The following is a 24214-nucleotide window of genomic DNA, read 5'->3' as shown; positions in this document are numbered from 1 at the left end:
GCATTCAATTCACAACAAGCATTTAAAATGTCATTAATAGTACATGGCATATGTTGTCAGTAGCTACCAGTGTGGTACTCTGCTCTTGTTCGATGATAACAGTCGGCTGCGTGCGTGTTCCCTCTGTGTGCTGCCCCAGTTCTGCGCAGATAGCTGACACAGCAAACCCCCAAAGACTACAGACTCTAGTAAGGTACGAAGATTTATTGTCAAATGAGCACAGTAATAGTTTCCTATAGACTCTACAGGACATACTACGAATATGTGCCCCCTGGCAATGGACAGTCAGTGGCGGGACACTCCACTGCCCCCTAGGCTGGACAAAGATGTGCACTCCAGGACCTACTTTTATACAGTTACAGGACAGATTACTCTTCCCTACTGACGTATTGAAGTACAGCCCTGTGACTCATTGGGGGCTGTCTCCTCCTTTGATCATGTTGTTTCAAAGAGATCTATCCATCATGATGTCCTTTTGACCCTGTCTTTAAGATGCACCTGCTTCTAGCAGCCCTCTTCTTGCCAACTTCTGTGAGTGGGGCCTGCCGCTGGCTCACAGCCCAGGCTTTTGCTTCGCAATGCCTGGAAGTACTTTGGTTCAGGCTTCAGGCCTCAGACTAGGCCTCTGACACAAGAGGTTATGTTTCAGGGCCTCATCTTACTACAGTATATTTTTCATATCTGTGTAACCTGGCCATTTTAGAGTTTTCTGTAGCACTCATCACTGTAGTAACAATGTGCTTCTCAGGTAAATTAGATGTGTGAGTTGAGGTACCAAGTGGACTTCAAGGAGAGGAGTTTTCTACCCTTCTCTCTGAAGTGGTTAGGAAGACAGAAACAATGAAAAGTGAGAATTTTGTTGTTTGGGGCTGGGAAGGAGGTGGGGGGGTCGCATCCTCTCTCCCCTGCCGTGGCCGCCCCTGACCTGGGGTTGGGAAGGAGGAGGGTCTTTCCCTGGCAGCCACAGCCCTGGAACTGGGGAAAGTCACCTCTTTCTCTGTCTGCTGCAGCCCTGCACATCCCAAATTCCCTCCCCCACCTCCTATTCTCACCCCATTGCTGCCTACCCCCTATTCCTCCCAAGGCCACCGCCTCACCTTACATGTGCGTCTTCTCCAGGGTCCAAGTACCTAATTAGTGGAGCCACGCCTGCGTGGCTCCACTAATTAGATGGGTGGCACTTCATTCTCCTGTGTGCGCCAGCGCAGGCGTGCACCTTAGAGGGAACTATCTGCGGACCATCTGAATGGAGCTTGCAGACCACTGGTGGTCCACGGACCACAGTTTGAGAACCTCTGAGCTAAGTCCCAGCTTCCCCTTGGAATGGTGTAATGTGCACCTGCATTTTTGCACACATGAAATACAGGGCAGGTACAATTCTAATTGCATGTCTAGTTATGTGCTTTTCACCTAGAATTGGAAGTACCCAGGTTTGTGCCTACAAGTCAGTGAAAGATAGAAATTTTGCAAGAGTAAATTGCATTTGCAAAAGGGAAGCTGTTCTTTTGGAAAAAAATGATTTTTTGAGATATACCTAACTTGCTGTGTAAATAAAATCTTTAGTGTTAACTTCCTTTTCTGACCTTCCTTAAGATTGAACAGCTGACCAAAGACTGGAGCGATAAGTGGACTGACAGGAAAGTCATAATGGAAGAATACAGTGTGGACATCAACAAAGAAAAAGCTGGAGTGACAATAGATTCCAATTTACCTCATTTAATGGCAGTGAATGATGATATCCTCAGTACTGGAGTTGTGCTTTATCATCTCAGGGTGAGACATAATCACTTGTTTCATTTTGTCTGACTTTCAATAGGTGTCTTTCCTTTGGGAATAGAGAACCAGATTGTGTGGCATTACAACGGCAATTATCAAACAGCAAAAAGCTGTATTGCAAGTCACACACCAAAAACTCTACAAAAAGACAGTCACGTTGGTAACAGGACAACAATAAAAAACAAAGGGAAACCATCTGTTCTCCACAATCTGTACAAAACAAGATGCATTCAGCTGAATATTAAGATGACCTTTATCAGTGCATATACAAACCTTATTCAAAAGTGTGTGTGCATGCATGCAAAAGCAAACTAGGTGCCCAGTTGCCCAGATATGCAAGCAAGCAACTGTTTGCACACACAGAATGGGTGCCTGTCACTTTTTGTGGGCTCAGTCACAGTTCAGGGCAACTGCTCCTGTATTCCCCCTCCATGGTCCAGCATGGGCACCCATTCTAGGCTCCAGACTCCACAAACTGTCACCTCTCTTGGACAGAGACCCATGTCTCTCTCCCTCCTGACCAGTTTTTTTTCCAGGCTGCACAGTTCCCTGCCTACATTGTGATATCCCCAGCAATTCAGACTGCCTAAACAAGCCAACATCTGTGTTTTAGCATAATTACCAGCAGTTATAAGCTACCACACAGCCCTTTTTAAGGAGGCACTTCTATTCTTAAGGTGAAAGCATTACAGAAAAAACATATAGAAAAGCATAAAAGTTCTTGTGTGCGTGCTAAAAGCTTTCCAGAGGTTACCCATCAGTTTTATGGCACCTTAGTAGGCCAAAGTCCTTCCCGTTTTTCCCAGGGATTGGAAAATTTGCTGGATCAGAACAAAGGCCCTGAGTCAGTTTGAACTCAGGCTATTTATTCAAAAGTCTCTTCTTTGTCTATGGGTCTCTGCAGAATCAACTTTGAAATACTTTATATGCCCCTGTTCGGGTGGTGGTACTTCTCTGGAGTGAATTTGCCTAATCGCCCTCCACTGTGCTTAGTTTCTGGAAGGCAGTGGTTACCCTCCCCCATGGTATTACATACAATCCCTGGTGCACAATGATGCATAAGAGGGATAGCTCAGTGGTTTGTGCATTGGCCTGCTAAACCCAGGGTTGTGAGTTCAATCCTTGAGGGCGCCACTTAGGAATCTGGGGCAAAATCAGTACTTGGTCCTGCTAATGAAGGCAGGAGGCTGGACTTGACCTTTCAGTTCTATGAGATAGGTATATCTTCTTATATTATAAGATTTCCCTAATTTGTAGAAAATTTGCCATATCTGTCACAGGATTAATTGTTTGTGTCAAAGTATGCATGCAGAAGCTTAAAATTTGGCCAGGTGTTCTAATATAAACATGTTATTACAGCCTTTGCATGGAATGAGTGATGGGTAGTAGCCAGGAGCACCGGAATCTGTATAGAAGTGGGGGTGGGTGGTACCAGTGCCAGAACTGTGGCCCACCACCGGCACCTCCTTTTCTCTCTGAGGCCCTACCCTCTGGCCAGGCTGGAAGCCAGAGCTGGGCTGTGGTAAGAGCCGCCCAGGGAGCCCAGGACTTTGCTTAGGAGTCCTAAGCTCACTGCAAGTCCTCCCAGTAGAAACCACTTTTTAAAATGGGACTTAGGCTTCTAGGTCACTCGGGTCAGATTTTGAAAAGTATTTAGGCACCTAAACCAGCAGATAAGCTCCTGGTGGGACTTTCAACGTGCCTAGCACCTAGCTGGCATTGATTTTTATGATTTCCCATTGAAACCAATGAGAGTTATCTACCTGGCAGCTTTTGAAAATCCCACTAAGCACTTATCTGCATCTTTAGGTGCTTAAATAGCTCTAAAAATCTCATCCTTAGGCACTTCTGAAAATTTTACCCAGTCTTTTAGACACCTGGTTTTTTGGCTGCAGCATGCCACTTTGACTGTTTGATGCCACAAGCTAGTACTGGCATGCAGTGATATGGCACATCTAGCTTGCCTGCTATAGACAAAAAGCCGGTTTACAACATGCATTTGTTTCACTGACATTTATCTTTATGACACAAAATGCTGCAAACCCTCCTCCTTTTTTAGAATCCTAACTCTTTTTGTGACAGCAAATGTGACTTGGAGATCAGGTCAGCACAATGATCACAATTATTGATCAGGGCAATGCTTTTTTTCTTTGTGTGACATTGTGGAGAATATTGTCTGGGATAGTTCATCCTTAGAACAGCCTGTCAGGTTATCTGTTAACCTGGTTTTCCAGCACAAACAAAAATGTGTTTGAGGGAAATGTTACTAGCTTTCTTGTCCTTTAATGTTATCTCTGTAGTCTGAATATTTTGCTCTGTAACACTAGTTTTATGTCTCCCTCTCTTTGATTTCAACCATCTAAAACTGAAATTCAAACCCAATCATTATGGTAACTGCAATTGTTATGGTAAACAATGGTGTAGACTTTGAATTGTCATTCAAATTACTTATTTATTATTACATGATTTCTTTTCTTATTAAATGCATTAATCCAGTTGTCAAATCCAGCAACTGTTCCTGAGAGCTCCCATAAAAGAGTGCTGTATGCTAGAATTCAGTTCAGGAATGGCGTGCAATATCTGTATTAACAATTCCTATGAGCAATGTATTTTTCTTCTTCCTTTTCTAAACTAACTCCTTCATTGTCTTAAACTAGCTTGTGAGCAACAGGCCATTTCAAATGGCTAGAACATTTTGTAGAGGCAAGGTGGGTGAGGTAATATCTTTTATTGGACCAACTTCTGCTGGTGAGAAAGACAAGCTTTTGAGCCACAAAGAGCTCTTCTGAAGCTTGTGTCTCTCACCAATAAAAGATATTACCTCACCCACCTTGTCTCTCTGAGATCCTAGGACCAACACAGTTACAATTGCACCACATAGAACATTTTGTGTCATTCACATACTGAGAATGCAATTATGTTGTTCTACTATGTGTGTTAATTGCCATGGAGGAAGAATATATTGCTCCACTGGAGCAAAAACCTGCTTTAGATGCCTATGAAATCTGCTTCAGAAAACAGAAAAGCACTGTTAGTTTAAAATGTGATTTTGACTTAAAAATAGTATAGCTTTTAACTAGGGCTGTCAATTAACTGCCATTAATGTACAGCACAGTTAATGCGTTAATTTTTTTAATGCATGTTAATCTCAGACTCTCTGGGTAGGAAGGCAGCATGAGCTGCTCCGAAGAACCTGTCTGGTCAGGTGCAGTAACACAAGCCGCCACCAGAGGGCGGGAAGAGGAGGCTACAGAAAGTAAGGTAGTTCTCATCCCTGCGTTTTTAAAGTAAAAACAGGACGGCCAGGGGCTTGCTGGAGCGGCCCCCTGCCTTGCAGGGCTCACCTGAAACGCCCTCCCCATGCCTCCTGGGGCTGGAGCACGATTAATCGCGATTAATTTTTTTAATTGCTTGACGGCCCTACTTTTAACATCATCAGTGCTGTAGAAGGCATTGGGTCGCACCTCTGGTGGAGTTCCTGAGGAGTTCAAAATTTGTATTAGGTCAGATTGCAGTTGCTCAAAGCAACTGTAACTTCAGTTACTCTGGGGATAGGACAACCGAAAAAGTGGCCAGAACTGGCTAAAAAGGGAGCCTGGTCAGGGCAGCCAGTCAGTGCTCTGATTCTGCACCTCCAATCAGCTTTGCATTGATGGAGCTGTGATGGAAATTAAAGCTGCCCCATGCAGAAACCCTACAAAGGCAACAGTATAAACAGTGCTTGCACTCCACAGGGGTAAATTACCCATGAGGCACAAGGGGTATAATTGGTGCAAGGAGGTATAACTTACCCCTTTCTCTGCCAACTTTTTTTATATTTGACCCCTGATTGTAGTTGCAAGACAGTTTAGGTCAGTATGTTATTGTTCAAGGAGTCCTGAATTTAATGGCCACGCCCTCCATGCACAGTGTTCTTTGTGGAACAAATTCAGATACCAAAGACCAAATTTTTAAATTACCTTCTATATGTGAGCCTGCAAATACTGAACACATACATACAGTTCAGATAGTTACATGGAGTTTTGTATTCAATTTGCAGGTGTAGGTTTGGGGCCCATTTGAAAAATTGGTCTAGGAGATTTCTTTTTGCAAAGGTGCATCTTTCAAGAGTTCTTGCTCTTTGCTTTGACATTTTTCTTATTTGGAAATAGTAGCATTTGGAATTTGTGCTTGTAGATCTTTTTAGTGATTCATTCTCACATTTGATCTGAATGCTTTTATTTGAACTAAATATGTAGACATAACCCTCTCTTCCATCATTAAAAAAAAAAAAAAAAAAAGGTAAATTGCATATCCACAACTTTGGTGGTGCAGTCCAAAGGCAGAGTTTTATTACTACTATGAAGGTATATTACCAGTGAGGTGAATGCAACTAAAGGTCTCCTCCATTGAGCGGCATAGAATACATAGGTATTGTCACTGGCACGTAGTCTGTGGAATTATTTTTGTTAGCCATTTCAAAATAAATAATTTAAAGTATTAGTGATGCAGCTGTAAATGTCAATGTTAGTAGACATTCATATTGAATTTCGACAACATTAATTCAACTGTCACTACTACTTAAAGCACACTTTTTTTTAAAGCTAGTCCTTCCATATTATAATATTCTGATTTGCAAACAGTAAAGTATTCCACATGCTACTTTTGACGAAACCTAAAGTGGTTAACAGATCTCCATTTTAATGGAGAAAAGCTAGTCTGAAGGCTCACCAATAGGACTCATATAAGGCCTCTTATTAAGTTTGTTTCATTTACACTAACATCTTTGTCCCCTCTTTCTTTGCTCCTAGATGCTGCCTTTTCTTTTCTTTGTGCTTTGCCTCTTTTAGACTCTGGTGTCTGTTACTTCCATCTGAACAACAAGAAGGTAACATTTAGTGTTCCTTATGTTTTTGTGCTACAACATTGCACTGTCATTCTGTACTTTTTGCAGGGAAGGAAAAGGCAGCCAATTTTGAATCATATTGTGCAAGCAGTGTGTTATCCATTATTCTCTTCCTGTGTCCTACTTCATATACTTTTCATATACAGTAGATTTTACAACAGCTCAGCGACATGTTGTTAGTTGCCTTTTTTGTGAAGAGTATCTTTCCTCTTGAATTTAATATCTCCTTAGGGTCTGAAGTTTAAATTGTAGGATCTATTTGTATTGGTGTAAAAAGGATTAGTCCATTTGTGCAGTAAAGTCTTTTGAGAGATGATGTGTTTTCAAAACTGAAGTGCAAAAATATTTTCCCGAATACAGTAAAAGCTGTGTTATCTGGCACTTTACCACCAGAAAGCTCTATAAACTGGCATTTCTGATCTTCATTCAAAGTCTGGCTTATAATCTGGTTGGAATGGGGCCGGCAGGCTCCCTACCTGGTTCCACGTGGCTCCCCAAAAGTGGTGACATGTCCCTGCTGCTCCTAGACGGAGGAACGGCCACAAGGGGTTCTGAGTGCGGGGGGGCGGGATGTGGGGCATGGGCTCTTGGAGGGAGTTTGGGGGCGAGAGGGGGCTCGGGGCAAGGGCTTGGGGCAGTGTTCCCTCTAATTTTTTCCATCTATATGCGGAATGAATGTGCATCATATCGAGGTAATGTGTGGATGTGCACCACCAGTAGAAACCAAAAGCCTAGATATAATATATATTTTTTAAAAGTTACCATAGGAATAATTACTCCAGCCAGGACAGGTTAGGCATTTTAGAACTCACTATTCAAAGAATTAAATTTAAGTGTAAGAGAAATAAAAATTATGAAATGCATAGACTAGTAAAAAAACTAAAATAACACACTTTAAAAGAAGTATCAGGAAGTAAGAACAATACAAGTATGTGTTGGGAAGTGAGTGTGAAAGACAGTCTGTGCATGCGACGGAGACACGCGCTGCGGGCGCGCATGTTGCCCCTTGAAGTATACTGACCCCACTTTAAGTAGATCAGCAAGTAGATCGGATGATTGGAAAAAGGGTAATATAGTGCCCATATTTTAAAAAGAGAAGAAAGAGAACCTGGGGAGCTACAGACCTGTCAGCCTCACTTCAGTCCCCAGCAAAATCATGGACCAGGTCCTCAAGGAGTCCATTTTGAAGCACTTGGAGGAGAGGAAGGTGATCAGGAACAATCAACATGGATTCACCAAGGGCAAGTCATGCCTGACCAACCTGATATCTCCTCATAGAAGGCAAACTGGCTTTGTGGATATGGGGAAAGTGGTGGATGAGATAGATCTTGACTTTAGCAAAGCTTTTGATATGGTAGTCTACAGTATTCTTGCCAGCAAGTTAAAGAAGTATGGATTAGATGAATGGACTATAAGGTGGATAGAAAGCTGGCTAGATTGTCGGGCTCAACGGGTAGTGATCAACGGCTTGATGTCTAGTTGGCAGCCGGTATCAAGCGGAGTGCCCCAGGGGTCGTTCCTGGGGCCGGTTTTGTAAGGATCTGGATGATGGGATGAATTGCACCCTCAGCAAGTTCGCAGATGACACTAAGCTTGGGGGAGAGGTAGATATGCTTGAGGGTAGGGATAGGGTACCCCCCATCTGCGCAGCAAGTAGGAGGCTCCTGGGAGCAGCTCCAAGGCAGAAGGCAGGAGCAACACACGGCAGTGGACGGAGGGACACCTGAACTGCGCAACACTTGATAGCCTGCTTATAGCTTACAGGGAACTTAGGATTGGGCGGCTGGCCACGGGGGCTGCCCCAGCAGCAGCTGGCGTGGCTGCAAAAGTCATGGAGGTCCCGGAAAGTCACGGGATCCGTGACCTCTGTGACAGACTCTCAGCTTTGCTTATAGCTTCTTCTCACAGAAAACAAGCTGACAGGGTCACTACCCAAGTGCGCTCTTTCTTTAATGAAGGAGAGTGAGGAATGAATTTAGAGTCTTTGACCTCCAATTGTCATGCACAATGACCACTTGCTTTGAAATTAGCACTTTTCTGTTAAAATACTTCATTTGCATTCCACACAGCTTCTTTCTCGTTTGATGGGTTATTTAGTTACAGGTGTGTACACAATGTAAATGTGTACATTACATTGGGATATAAGTAAGTGAAAACAATGAAAGTAACATCCCATTTGTTTTCATGAAGTTTAAACACCTAATCATTGTCATTGCCCTTCTATGCACTTTTTCCAATTCTAATGTATCTTTTTTGAGATGGAGCAACCAGAACTGCACTCAGTATTCAAATACCATGGATTTATATAGTGCCATTATCATATTTTCTGTTGTATTATCTATCCCCTTCTTAATGATTCTATCACTCTGTTAGCTTTTGTGACTGCTGCTGCACATTGAGTGGATGTTTTCAGAGAACTATCCAGGGTGACTCCAAGATCGTTCTTGAGTGGTAACAAGTAATTTAGACCCCATCATTTTATGTGCATAGTTGGAATGATTTTTTCCAATGTGCATTACTTAGGATTTACCAACATTGAATTTCATCTGCCATTTTGTTGCCCAGTCACCCAGTTTTATGAGGCCCCTTTGTAAATCTCAGCTGTCAGTCTTGGACATTGTATCATCTATACATTTTGCCACCTTACTGTTCACTCCCTTTTACAGATCATTTATGAATATGTTGAATAGCACTGGTCCCTGTACAGATCCTTGGGGAACCTGGCTATCTGCCTCTCTCCACTGTGAAAACTGATAATTTATTCCTATCCTTTGTTTCCTGTCTTTTAACCAGATACTGATCCATGAGGGGTCCTTCCTTCTTATCCCATGACTGCTTACTTTGGTTAAGAGCCTTTGGTGAGGGACCTTGTCAAAGACTTTCAGAAAGTCCAAGTACGCTATGTCCACTGGATCACTCTTGTCCACATGTTTGTTGACCCCTTCAAAGAATTCTAATAGATTGGTGAGGCATGATTTCCTTTTATAAAAGCTGTATTGACTCAGCCCCAACATATTGTGTTTATCTAGGTGTCTGATAATTCTGTTCTTGACTATAGTTTCAACCAGTTTGCCTGGTTAGGCTTACTGTCAGTAATTGCTAGGATCAACTCTAAAGCCTTTTTAAAAAAAATTAGCATTACGTTAGCTATCCTTCAGTCATCTGGTGCAGAGGCTAGGGTGACCAGATGTCCCGATTTTATAGGGGCAGTTCTGATTTTTGGGTCTTCTTCTTATATAGGCTCCTATTATCCCCCCGCCCCCCATCTCCTGTCCCGATTTTTCACACTTGCTATCTGGTCACCCTAGCAGAGGCTGATTTAATTGATAGTTTACATACTAGAATTAGTAGTTCTACAATTTCATATTTGAGTTCCTTCAGAACTCTTGTGTGAATACCATCTGGTCTTGATGACTTATTACTATTTAGTTTATCATTTTGTTCCACCTTTACTAATGCCTCAGCCTGGAACAGTTCCTGTTATTTGTCACCTAAAAAAAATGGCTCAGGTTTGGGGATTTCTCCCACATCCCATGCAGTGAAGACAGATGCAAAGAATTAATTTAGCTTTTCCACAATGGCTTTGTCTTCCTTGAGTGTTTCCTTAGCACCTGGGTTGTCCAGTGTCCCACTTGGACTATTTGGCAAGCTTTCTGCTTCAGATGTACTTAAAATATTTTTTGCTGTTAGTTTGTGGCTTTAACTAGTTGCCCTTCACATTCTTTCTTGGCCTGCCTTATTATACTTTTACATACACTTGTTTTGCCACAGTTTGTTCCTTTATATTTCCCTCCATAGGATTTGATTTTTAAAGGGTGCCTTTTTGCCTCTAATTACCTCTTTTACTCTGTTGTTTAGCCTGGGAAGGGGGTTCTCTCACTGCAAGTAGTACCTCCTTGTGGCTTCTCTGGGGATCAGCTCAACCTGGTCTGGTGCTTCCTTCCATCAGTTACTCAAGCTGTGACCCCTCTCTCTCTCTCTTTGTGACTCAGCCCTCCAGCCAGATCACTATATAGTCCTCCCCTTCTGGGCAGCCAAGTCTCTCTAGACCAGCTGTCTGGTTGGCACCTCTCACAATCCTGCGCCACTTCCCAGTGGCTGTTAAGGGAACTCAGGCACGCCCTTTGCACTGGATTCCAGCCCAGGAACCCTGTAACAAGCACTCAGGGTCTGCCCTATCCTACCCCTTGCTGCTGTTTCCCTGGACTTCTTTCTACCTTGCTCTCTCAGGTTTCCTTTCCCTATAACTCCTCTGGGGTTAACCCTTCTTGGGCTTATTCTTTCTTGGGTTTTCTCCTCTCCTCTGCTCTGCTCTCCTCTCTGCTCCCAGGGAGTGACTGCAGCCTCTCTCCAGCAGCCTCTTTCTGCCCTGAGCTACTTGGCTTTATACAACCCCTGCCTGTTCCTACCCAGGTGAGCTCCTCCTCAAACTGCAGCCTAGATGGATAATTAGCCCAATTAGCCAACTGAGCCCCTTCAATGGCTGGTGTGGGATGAACGCCCCATCACATAGCCATAGTAGCATTTTTTGGTCCTATTACTGTTTTTTTTAATTTGGGGTATACTTTTAGTTTGAGCCTTTATTATGGTGTTTTAAAATAGTTTCTATGCAGTTTGCAGGCATTTCACCCTTGCTACTGTTCCTTTTAATTTCCATTTAACTAGCTTCCTCATTTTTGTGTAGTTCCCCTTTTTGAAGTTAAATGCTACTGTGGTGAGTTTATTTGGCATTTTTCCCCCACAAGGATGTTAAATTTAATTACATTATGGTCGCTATTACCGAGCAATCAGCTGTATTCACCTCTTGGACCAGATCCTGTGCTTCACTTAGGACTAAATTAAGAATTGCCTCTTCCCTTGTGGGTTCCGGGACAAGCTGCTCCAAGAAGCAGTCATTTATAGTATCAAGAAATTTTGTTCCTGCAGTTCTTTCTGAGGTCAATATGAGAATAGTTGAAATCCACTATGATTATTTTTTTTTTTTGCCTCTGTAGCCTGTCTAATATCACTGAGTGATTTCATAAGCACCGTCACCATACTAGTCAGGCGGTTGGTAAATATGTCTACTGCTGTATTCTTATTCTTCAAGCATGGAATTTCTTTCCATAGAGATTCTGTGGTACAGTTTGATTCTACTTTATTTGATTCTATGCTTTCTTTCACATATAGAATCACACCCCCACCAGCGCAACCTACTCTGTCATTCCTGTGTATTTTGTACCCTTGTATTACCGTGTCCCGCTGATTATCCTCATTTCACCAGGTTTCTGTGATTCCTATTATATCAATATCCTCATTTAATGCCAGGCATTTTAGTTCACCCATCGTAGTATGTAGACTTCTAGCATTTTGATATAAGCTCTTTTACTACTCACTAGCTCCTACCTGTACATTAACAACTTCTTTCCTATCATCTTTACTAGGATATACAGTTCTCCCTTTAATAAACTCATCCCTAAGGGACATCTCTGCCTGGCTGACTTTCCCCTGTCCCTTAGTTTAAAAAATCCTCTACAACCTTTCTAATCGCACATGCCAGCAATCTGATTTCATTTTGGTTTTCTTTCTTTTCCAAAAGGTTCCCCAGTTCCCAACAAACCTAAAACCGTCTTCCTTATGCCATTGGCTTATCCACGCATTGAGACCCTGAAGTTCTGCCAGTCTTCCTGGCCTGGTGCATGGAACTGGAAGCTTTTCAGAGAATGCTACCATGGAGGTCCTGGACTTTAGTGTCTTAATTGGCAGCCTAAATTTGGCGTCCGTAACCTCTCTCCTACCTTTGCCTATATCATTGGTACCCACATGCACCACAACCACTGGTTCCTCCCCAACACTGCACATAAGTCTGTTCAGATGTCTTGTGAGAACCACAACCTTTGCACCCAGCAGGCAATTGTGTGGTTCTCCAGGTCATCACAAACCCAACTATCAACACTGCTGCTAATCAAATCCTCTGTTACTATTACCTTGCTGTGTTCCTAGTAACTGGGGTTCTCTCCCCCTGGAGGTGATCTCCTCAGTACAAGAGGAAACCATGACATCATCTGGAAGGAGGGTCCCAAATATTGAATAGTTTTTTTCTCTGCTCCAGCTTGATGTTCTCTTTCCTCGAGACTTTCATCTTTCTGAAGAGAGGTTGTCAGACTGAGGGTGAAACTGCTCTGTTGTGTCCCTGAAAGTCTCCTCTGCATATCTCTCTGTCTCCCTTAGCTCCTGCATGTCAGCTACTCTGCCCTCAAGAGCCCAAACTCTCTCTGAGGGCCATGAGCTGCTTGCACCATATGCACACATATACCACCTGCCCCTGAGGCAGGTAGTCTCACATGCTGCATTCAGTGTAATAAACTGGATAGTTCCCACTCTGCAACTGAATTTCTGTCTGCACTATTTTTACTCTTGCATCTTTTTTTTAAAGTTGGTTATTTTTGATTGGTGGGGAGGGGCTGGTTTATTGGCATAAGTTTAGAGTATGTTTGTTAGATGTATTGGGTTCTCTCCTCCTCATTCTCCCTTTCTTTACTAGGGGGTTTTCTGACATTCTTCTAATAGGTTATAGTCCCTTGGCCTCCTCCCCCTGCTGCTGAACTCTCACTGAAACCAAACTCTCCTTACCTTGGTAGCTTGTGCTGTTTTATTTTGTTGTGGGACTTTCTCTGCTTGAGAGCTGGACCTCGAAGGAATGCCGCTCTCAACTCCCTCGCAAAACTCCTGTTCGCCGTTCCTCTTTGCTAGCTCCTTTGGTCACTTAGGAGCTGGCTTTTTAAACCCCTTTTCTCCCTGAGGAGAGAGCCTTCAACCTCTCAGCAGAGGGCTTTGTGTATGAGCTTCACTCCCTCTCAGTCACCCAAGTAGAAGGTTGTGCTGGGTTGGCAGTTTAGAGTTGTTACCCAACCCCTCTGTACAGGGACCCAACCTAGGGTTGTCATCTCTGCGATATAAAAACTCGGGCATTCAGGATGATCCTGGGCCTATAAAATTGGACAGCTGGCAGTGTGTACTGAGCACCTTTACAGATTTCCTGGGACAGCTAACTCAAAAAAGGGAAGTTCCTAGAAAAACTGGACAGATGGCAACCCTACCCCAGCTCCATGGGGTGAGAGCAGGGCCGGTGCTACCATTAAGGCGAACTAGGCGGTTGCCTAGGGCGCCAAGATTTGGGGGCGCCAAAAAGCAGTGCCCCCAATTTTTTTTTTTTTTTTACAGCATTCCTCCCCAAGCGCGCGGTCGCCGCTCCACCTCTCCCGCCTCCCAGGCTTGCAGCGCCAATCAGCTGTTTGGCACCGCAAGCCTGGGAGGAGAATTAGAGCAGGGGCTGCATGCTCAGGGAGGAGGCGGAGCAGAGGTGAGCTGGGGTGGGGAGGTGCCGCACGGCTCCCCGGGCCAGGGGGATGGGGAGCTGCCACGGGGGTGCCTCAGGGTGTGGGGGGGAGCTCACCTCTTCTACGCCCCCTCCCCGAGCACGCCGTTGCTGCTCCACTTCTCCCGCCTCCCAGGCTTGTGGTGCCAATCAGCTGTTTGGCGCCACAAGCCTGGGAGGGGAGGAGAATTAGAGCGGGGGCGGCGTGCTTGGGGAGGAGGCGGAGCAGAGGTGAGCTGGGGTGGGGAGCTGCTGCATGGCTCCCGGGGGGGGGGGGGCCTATCACGGGGGGGGGCGCCTCAGGGTTGGGGGGGGAGCTGCCGTGGAGAGGGCACCTCAGGGTGGGGGGTGGGGTGCAAGGTGGAAGTTTCGCCTAGGGCACGAAACTTCCTTGCACCGGCCCTGGGTGAGAGTGACAATCACCCCTTCCCATCAGATGCTGGGAAACTAGTAAGACATGCTCATGATTATATGTAATTCATTATCCCCTAAGTAACCTTGTCATCTTATTATAAACCTCATCCTTCCTTTTTCTGCCCTTATGGATCGTTGCTCTCTCGTGTTGCTTCGTGTTTAGAATTAAATTATATGCTATTTGGAGCGAGGACCATATTTTCATTTGTTCTGGTTGGACCACAAAAAACTTCAGATACTGTACAAATAATAATAATTTAATTTTTATATAATCTAAACCGCTGATTATCAAGATATGGTTGTGTTGTAATATATTTTTTAAAATAAACTTGTTAGAGAATGTGTGTGTACTAATCAGCTTACTGAACTATTGAAACATAGTGCTAGCAGTAAATAGATATTGTGCCTTGTCAGAACTAAGAAATGTCCTGACTTTGTTTTCCTAAGGAATAATACAAGGAACATAATAGACAGGATGTGAGTCTACTGCCTTTATTGCTAGTTTACATATTCAGAATATTGATTTGTGACCTTATGTTTTATTGACATTTCTTTTGTCAAAATAGAATAAATATTAGCTTGCTTCCATAACTGCCCCAAAATTTATTTTTTGAACTGGATGGCCTGAGAATTTTTTTATGTAACACTTTGTTCTTTTTTCAAAATTGTGAGTGTATATAATATTTGTTCATATATAGGGACACATAAACTTTAATAATCAACAAGAATATTGATTTATTAGAACGCATTCATCCATGGAAAATTTACATACACGGATTACTGTCTGATTGTAGTTAGTTTACTGCATCCATACTCTGTGCCTAACTCCCTTCAAGAGTTGGGATTTTCTATCTATCTATCTAATCATCAGTAAACTGCTCCTTGAAGATTTACATTCTGGGCTGTGTTTTCAAAATTGGCTTCTTATTTTGCACACACACATATTTGTGCATGCAGTTATCATAATTACCTACTCAGATTGGGTCATTGGGCATCTGAGTAGCCCGTCTGAAAAACTCAGATACCAGTGTTCATATTTAAATATAGTAATTGTGCATGAGAGCAGCCATGCAAGCAAAACATCTAACTCAAGCAACTTAAAAAAATTATCCAACTGGTTGCAGCATCTGCTTAAGTAACAACAGAGGAAGCACTAAGTGTGATTCATAGCAATTACAAAACTGAGGGCAGTTGAGGGTTAAGACTCCATACAGATTACAACTAATAGCTACAGTCTGCTCTAATCAACCCAGGCAGGGATACCTTGTCTGAAATATTTACCAAGATACTGCAGCTGAATTAATGAGAACTTTTATGCATTTTTAATTTTCAATAGATTACTTTTAATTTACCTTATTTACAATAGTGATTTCCCTCTTTTAGGAAGGAACAACCAAAATTGGAAGATGTGATTCAGACCAGGAGCAGGATATTGGTAAGAGACTGAGATTACAGAGGATTTTACAGTGTGTTCTGTCAACCCAGATGCTTTTGCTTGTCTAGCATAACAGTCTAATAGGCATTTTTTCTTTACCAGCAGTCTCCATGTGAGAAGTTGAGAAGAAAATAACTGCTTGTAGGTTTGCTATATAATGAAGTGTTAGTTAATTTTTGCTGCTATTTATTGGGTCAAGAAACACCGTGTAATTGAGTATCTACTTAAGTTTTTCCCTAGTAGGGTAAATTTACATTAGGGATTGAAAATTATTGTGGTTCAAAGCCCAGAACTTGCTCTATTCATTCCGGTTTTAATTCTCTCTCTCTCTCTCTCTCAAACTGGCTTTCCTGTGGTTCAATATATTTCTTTCCAGCTGTGCTGGGTCATGGGTGTTAGATCTTAAAATTACTTAGTTTTCATTATCTTCCTCCCCCCCCCCCTTTCATTTCTGATGTGATTTTTTTTTTTAGCAGCCACAATTTCAAGATGTACCAAAACTAGTAGAAACTGACATTTAATACTGAAATTGGAAACAGCTTGGAATGCCAGCTTTGATTAAATCACCGGTCTCTAGCTCTAGTATTTAGTGAAATATCAGCTATTAAAATAATGTCACAGTTCAAATAGAAAATATAGCATGATTACAGGTCCTGATAACTTACAACTTGCTAGGAATAGAATTTTGGAAGAACAGTACAAATACTTTCAGACCAGTAAACTTTTCCAAAAACCGATCCTGAACTAGTAATCAGAGGAGAAATTTAGGTTTCTATACGGTGCATAGGATTGTTCTTTGACTATAGTGCTGTACTTACCTGCACTGGAAGCTTTTGTTCTAAAGCAAATGTGGAAAAGAGTTTAAAATAAACCTAAAATGATCCAGTAAAAATGACCTACAATTTTTAGTTCTGCAGGGTCAATGGATTGAAAGGAACCATTGCATTATAGACAACAAGTGTGGGATTGTGACACTGCGGCCAGTCCAGGGAGCATATTGTACTGTAAATGGACAGAAAGTCACTGGTGCTTGTCGTCTGTCACAAGGTGAGTCTTGCGGTTCCTTTTTGTGACGTTGATGCTAATGATACAGGTATCAGCAGGTGAATACAGTAAAATACTGAGAGAGTAAATACTGTAAATCCATTCCTCAGCATTCCTTAGGGTGGAACAATACAACCTAATAACCCTCTGAGTTCAGAAACTAGGATCTACTGAAGTCGTACACGTCTACTAAATGGATGGGCATACGTGTTATGTTAAAATGAAACAGTTATGGTCATATTAAGATTAATTTTAGCTGCAGTAATTCTTAGCTCTCTGAAAATGGAAGGCTTTTCAGGATTGCTTCTGATCAGTAAGGTAATGGGTTAGGTAGAACCCCTCTAACATGTCCACTGCAAAAGCCATAAGAGCTTGGCTTTCTGTGGACTGTACTAGAATGGTTGAATTACCTTAGACTTCATTTCTCATTGGAATCAGATTTTTGTCAAAATTGTAGATGTTGAGCTATAGAGTACAGGGGAGTGTCTCTGAATTCAAAGTTAGGGTTAGAGATTTAAGGCCGGGTTTACAAAAGCACCTAACAAACTCTATTGATGTCAGTGAAACAGGCCCGTATTGTGGTTTCAGAGGCAAACACTGGGAAACCACTTTTCTTGGCTGCCCAGAGCTTCTGCTGTTAGGAGATGGTGCTTCTTTCACACACCACCACCAGACAGTCTTATTCAGCTTACTAGGACAAGTCTTTATCTTATTATTGACACTTTTTTTCAATTCTACTTCAAAGTTCCAAGATCATGCTGCTGTGGGATTAAAATATGGCTCTATGTAGGGGCGTTTCGAAATTCTTCTTTGAATTTTTTTTTACTTAATTTGTGCTTTAGATTTTTTCTCACTTTTTGTAGCATTTTCACTTTAAAGATTTTTTGAGTATCTTAATTACTGAGCACTGGGATTTGAAATCTTTCTCTTATGTGCTCCTTGTCATTAAGATAGAGGAGTCAGAATAAAAAGAAATTTCCAGCAGTGTATTTTCCCCTGACCTCCAGGGTTTAAGATTTTTTAAAAAGCACAGTAATGCTGGCAGTAACAGTCAGCGAAGTGTTACTACGAGTGGTTTAAATTGTATGTACCATGGATACACATCAAATTCCAGGTGTTTGATAAAATTTTATCTTCATAGTTTCCTTTTTTTGAACAGGAGGTCTTGTTGTCCTGGGCAAGGCTCATAAATTTAGGTTCAACCACCCAGCAGAGGCTGCCATTTTAAGACAAAGAAGATTGGTAAGTTTTGAGACTTTATATTTTTCTTTCCTAAATTCCTTCATGGGTGACTAACCTTATTTCATTTTAAACGCAAATATCAAATGTATAACATTTCTTCATATCTACTTATTTACTTGCATCATTTCCTCCTTCTAATGGTCTGTAGTAACACTAAACCATTGTGGATGGACACCGGTGCTGTTTGCAGAGTTGCTTAGCAAAAGAAAATGCAGATCCTCTTAAATAATTTAATATATCCTTGTTTTCTAGTCATGACTTCACTGGGGTTGAAACAATATAACTAGAGGCAGAATACTAAAGGGGAAAGACAATTTAAAAACTTTCCATGGTCAATAATATTCTGAGTTATCCTCGTTATGGTATTAGCTCACCGTTCAGCATTAAATACACTAAAAACAATTTTAGCTGGTGAAATATATATATTGAGTTCCCCAGTATTCATGTAGATATTGTTACATGCATTGGAGTTAGAGATTGAAATTAAAAATTGATAAAAGGAAATACTTTTTATGTGGTGTATAAAAAGGGAACTCACTACTGCAGGATATTATTTAGAAAATAGTTTATTCAGATTTCCAAACAGACTTAGACATCTGCAAGGTCACTGGGACAAGGGACATGCTCTATTCTGTGGCACATATTAACAGCAGCAATAATAAGTTGAAACCTGCTAGGTTGTTTTAATATTCCTTCCTCTGCTCCCATCTTGTTTTTTTTTTAATAGATTAGTGAAGTCTCCACCGTATTGAGCAGCAAATCTTTGGAATGGCTGGACTTGGATGGAGATTTCACTCCTTCCCCTCCCTATATCTTTTCTCCACTTGAAAAAGAAAGGTAAGTTTAAAAGAAGTATTCACTGGAATGGAACTTCCCTGGAACCTGGGTTCATTTCAAAGAGAAGTGGAATGCATAGGTCCCATCATATTTTATTTACTTATTTAGATTTAAATTATAATGATGAGTGGAACAGCTCCAACAGGAGAGCTTGAGAGAGAACCACGCCTGATTACCCTATGCCCTGGCGGTCAGGGCACTCACCTGGGCTATAAAAGACCCAAGTTCAAGTCCTTACTTAAAGTCAGGGAGAGTAAGGATTTAAAAACAGGTCTCCTACATTCCAGATGAGTGCCCTAAGCATGGGCTATTGGGTATCCTGGGATACACACACCACCAGTCCCCCAAAAATGCTCTATATGGTCACCCACAACAGTCTTTTGTATGAGGCCAAATCTGATATGTATACTCTGAAAACACCTACTGGACTGGGCCCTGCAGGTGAGATAGGTGGGTAAAGTCCTAAAATCTTGCTGGGGTTTAGGCATGATCTCGGGTGCTGAACTGATTAGCAGCGTCTGGACTTCAGTGATTTTGCACATGCCCAAAGCCAGAAATTTAGGCATATTTTCACTAGAAATTTAGTCTTCTAGGGAATTTAGGCACCTCCAGAGAGAGGTAGCAGCTGAGCAGAAATCTTAGTTGCTCCTAAGTTCCTTTGTGGGTCTAGCCCAAAGAGATTAAGGTCAAAAGATCCCACTGATTTTGGGTGTCCAATTTGAGATGACTAGGATCTGATTTTTCAGAATACTTAGCATAGGTTAGCACATTACATGTTCAAATCACACCTCCCATTGACTTCAGTTGCTACTGTGAGTTCTCAGCACTTCTGCAAATCAGACCCCTGCAGGGTCTTAACTCAGGCACCCAGAAAATGAGGAACACACAATTAGTGACAACCAGGGAAGAGTTTGGTTTACGTGATTTGTTCAGCATCACATAGAAACTCTGTGGCACAGGCAGGGATTGAATCCAAATTTTAGGTCATTCAACTTCCTTAACCATGAAACCATCCTTTCTTTTCCTCCAATCCCCTGCCTCATTCACCACATGCCTTCCAACTTCTGCAACAAAGGGGTCCAACAGACAGCAGCCTCCTTTACGATACAGCCTTGATTCATCCCCAGAGCAGGTCTATCATGTGCACTGAATAAAGCTGTGGAAAATATAGTATGTGATTGTGAAATTAAAGACCATAATGCATTACAAACAAGGGGGCTGAATTAATGCTGCACAGGCAACATTAATTCTGGCATTTCCTAACTTTTGAGTCCTTAACTTTGCAAACTTAATGTTCTTTGAAGCTAATTTTGGTGTGAAATTTAAGTTATAAAGAGGATGCTATTTGGTGTATTTATAAAACTGAATATAACCATTTTCTTCTTGGAGAGCTGTCATGCGATGGTGATTTGTATTTAATTGTTGGGGAAAGAACAACTGCTTCCATAGTTCACCTCAAGCATCAACCCATTTCTTTGCTAGAGTTATTCTAACGGAATAGCAAAATTCAGCATTTTTAAAATTCTCTTGGAATGTTTTTCCTTCTTATATTTATGAACATGAAGCATTCATCCTTATACAATATTTGTGCATGCTTTCTGTGTTACTGCCTCCAAGTGTGCACTGTGTGCTCTTCTTCTCTCAGGATAACATCCTTAGATCCTCTTCAGCTATTTCTTTTTAATTTTATACGGAGATACCTTTCTTTACAAAACAATATTTGGTATTTATTTGTTTTGTACAATGTATCATACCAGGTCATGTCACTTTTACCTCCATTCCCCACAGAATGGAAAAATTTACAAATAAGACGTTTGCTAATGATCTACATCATGCTAAGAGACTCACTACACAGTTTTGAATATAAAAGAGGTAGAAACTTTGTTGTAGGCTCTCAGTGATGGGTATCAGATATTTGAGACATCTCAAGGCATATAGGATTGTACATCGCTATTTTGTTTTTTTTTTAGCGAGTGTTTGAGTTGCCTTCATAAACCAGACAGGATTGAGGACTATTTCTGATTGATTTCCAGATTATGTATAGATAGTAGATTCCTTTAGGATGGGAATATGCTATATTATAGTGTATAATGTTGTTTTCCATTTTGCCATGATTATCTTAAACTGTTACTCTGAAAATGAAACTTTTTGGTGTCCTGCTCATTTGAATTTTTATTAATGACTGTCTGTTACTGAGATGAGATATAATGTGCATGTAGTTTTTATTAGCTGTGTTTTACCTGAAGAAATCCAGCAATCTTTTGTTTCTCTTCTGTAGTCTTTCCACAAAGTTAAACCAAATTGTTTTTCTTTTTCTTCCCTTGCACTAAGTGATAAGTGTGTCTCTTATTCCAGATAAGTGGATTTGCTCATGTGATTGAAATGTTTCCCCCTAAGAGGGTCAGCACAAAGGTCTATAATATAGGGATAAAATGGGACTGAAGTGGTCTGTAGATGTTGCAGAGGCAACATCAGAGCAAATCAATGTCACCTAGTAGAAGCGTATCTGATATACAGTACTGACTGTAATATATTTCTTGGTTTTTCCACAGTCAAAAGCATATAGGCCATGAAGAGTACAAACATTCGACTGAAATGATGAGGTAAGAGACTAGCTTGAAGTTAGTATATGACAGTACCTTTCATCATGAGATTTCCTGCACAGTTCTCCAATCTTTGCAAATGAGTATGCATCCTCAGGCAAACTTTGGGAATTACAGATATGTGAGGCTCAGGGAAATTGATACTGGTGCAAAGATGCAGTCAGCTCCTTCCTCTGTAATCATTAGGTCTTCATGTCCATCTCCATTCTTGACTCAGCCTGTTCAGAGCTATAACATTGTTTAATTGCTTAATTTTCTAGGCTTTCTTAGCTATGACTATCACAAGTTAGAATTATTAGGATCATGTCAAAACCATGCTGATTTTCTGGCCTCTCTAGCCCTTCCTTTCCCGATTGGCCGCTGTGGGAGGAGGCAGTCTGGACCACGATAATCCAAGTGCATTTCATCACATTGAAGTGTCAGAATGGCAGTTTGCAATCGAAGTGCAGATGAGACCCTGTTGCTTGCTGCCATGATGCTATTCTTATTTCATATTTGATGCTTTTTTGCTTTAGTGGCTTGCCAAGCTATTAAACTCAAGTCCCAAGTGAGATGAACCTAACATTCTAATGGATCCAACCTTAAAGCTGTGCTGACCAATTGTTGTGGGTTTTTTTAATGTTGTAAGTGCAATTTAACAAATGGATTGCAAATGACCCTGCAAAGCTTCTTTATCTCATCTCAGGGTCTTTTTTCAGTCAAACTGTAAGTGTGAAAATGCTGCTTTTGAGGGGATTCATAGATTCATAGATTCATAGATTCTAGGACTGGAAGGGACCTCGAGAGGTCATCGAGTCCAGTCCCCTGCCCGCATGGCAGGACCAAATACTGCCTAGACCATCCCTAGTAGACATTTATCTAACCTACCCTTAAATATCTCCAGAGACGGAGATTCCACAACCTCCCTAGGCAATTTGTTCCAGTGTTTAACCACCCTGACAGTTAGGAACTTTTTCCTAATGTCCAATCTAGACCTCCCTTGCTGCAGTTTAAACCCATTGTTTCTGGTTCTATCCTTAGAGGCTAAGGTGAACAAGTTCTCTCCCTCCTCCTTATGACACCCTTTTATATACCTGAAAACTGCTATCATGTCCCCTCTCAGTCTTCTCTTTTCCAAACTAAACAAACCCAATTCTTTCAGCCTTCCTTCATAGGTCATGTTCTCAAGACCTTTAATCATTCTTGTTGCTCTTCTTTGGACCCTTTCCAGTTTCTCCACATCTTTTTTAAAATGCGGCGCCCAGAACTGGACACAATACTCCAGCTGAGGCCTAACCAGAGCAGAGTAGAGCGGAAGAATGACTTCTCGTGTCTTGCTCACAACACACCTGTTAATGCATCCCAGAATCATGTTTGCTTTGTTTGCAACAGCATCACACTGTTGACTCATATTTAGCTTGTGGTCCACTATAACCCCTAGATCCCTTTCTGCCGTACTCCTTCCTAGACAGTCTTTTCCCATTCTGTATGTGTGAAATTGATTTTTCCTTCCTAAGTGGAGCACTTTGCATTTGTCTTTGTTAAACTTCATCCTGTTTAACTCAGACCATTTCTCCAATTTGTCCAGATCATTTTGAATTATGACCCTGTCCTCCAAAGTAGTTGCAATCCCTCCCAGTTTGGTATCATCCGCAAACTTAATAAGCGTACTTTCTATGCCAATATCTAAGTCGTTGATGAAGATATTGAACAGAGCCGGTCCCAAAACAGACCCCTGCGGTACCCCACTCGTTACGCCTTTCCAGCAGGATTGGGAACCATTAATAACAACTCTCTGAGTACGATTATCCAGCCAGTTATGCACCCACCTTATAGTAGCCCCATCTAATTTGTATTTGCCTAGTTTATCGATAAGAATATCATGCGAGACCGTATCAAATGCCTTACTAAAGTCTAGGTATACCACATCCACCGCTTCACCCTTATCCACAAGGCTCGTTATCCTATCAAAGAAAGCTATCAGATTGGTTTGACATGATTTGTTCTTCACAAATCCATGCTGGCTATTCCCTATCACCTTACCACCTTCCAAGTGTTGGCAGATGATTTCCTTAATTACTTGCTCCATTATCTTCCCTGTCACAGAAGTTAAACTAACTGGTCTGTAGTTACCTGGGTTGTTTTTAGTTCCCTTTTTATAGATGGGCACTATATTTGCCCTTTTCCAGTCTTCTGGAATCTCTCCCGTCTCCCATGACTTTCCAAAGATAATAGCTAGAGGCTCAGATACCTCCTCTATTAGCTCCTTGAGTATTCTAGGATGCATTTCATCAGGCCCGGGTGACTTGCAGGCATCTAACTTTTCTAAGTGATTTTTAACTTGTTCTTTTTTTATTTTATCCGCTAAACCTACCCCCTTCCCATTAGCATTCACTATGTTAGGCATTCCTTCAGACTTCTCGGTGAAGACCGAAACAAAGAAGTCATTAAGCATCTCTGCCATTTCCAAGTTTCCTGTTACTGTTTCTCCCTCTTCACTAAGCAGTGGGCCTACCCTGTCTTTGGTCTTCCTCTTGCTTCTAATGTATTGATAAAAAGTCTTCTTGTTTCCTTTTATTCCCGTAGCTAGTTTGAGCTCATTTTGTGCCTTTGCCTTTCTAATCTTGCCCCTGCATTCCTGT

The 24214-nt window shown here is 41.7% G+C and overlaps 1 protein-coding gene across 1 annotated transcript in view; it reads left to right on the top strand.

Moving 5' to 3' along the window:
- The window catches only part of LOC128836249 (stAR-related lipid transfer protein 9-like), a 164268-nt gene that overhangs the window by 123819 nt on the left and 16235 nt on the right, over nt 1–24214 (top strand). The window contains exons 16-21 of the mRNA XM_054026341.1: nt 1594–1773; nt 15816–15867; nt 16777–16914; nt 18071–18153; nt 18881–18990; nt 21543–21593. Of these exons, the coding sequence (XP_053882316.1) occupies nt 1594–1773; nt 15816–15867; nt 16777–16914; nt 18071–18153; nt 18881–18990; nt 21543–21593 (614 nt within the window). The remainder of the gene's footprint in view (nt 1–1593; nt 1774–15815; nt 15868–16776; nt 16915–18070; nt 18154–18880; nt 18991–21542; nt 21594–24214) is intronic.

The sequence above is a fragment of the Malaclemys terrapin genome, chromosome 4, assembly GCF_027887155.1.
Source record: "Malaclemys terrapin pileata isolate rMalTer1 chromosome 4, rMalTer1.hap1, whole genome shotgun sequence".
Taxonomy (NCBI): domain Eukaryota; kingdom Metazoa; phylum Chordata; order Testudines; family Emydidae; genus Malaclemys; species Malaclemys terrapin.
Note: the sequence above shows the minus strand (reverse complement) of the source record. Positions and strands in the feature narration are given on the sequence as shown.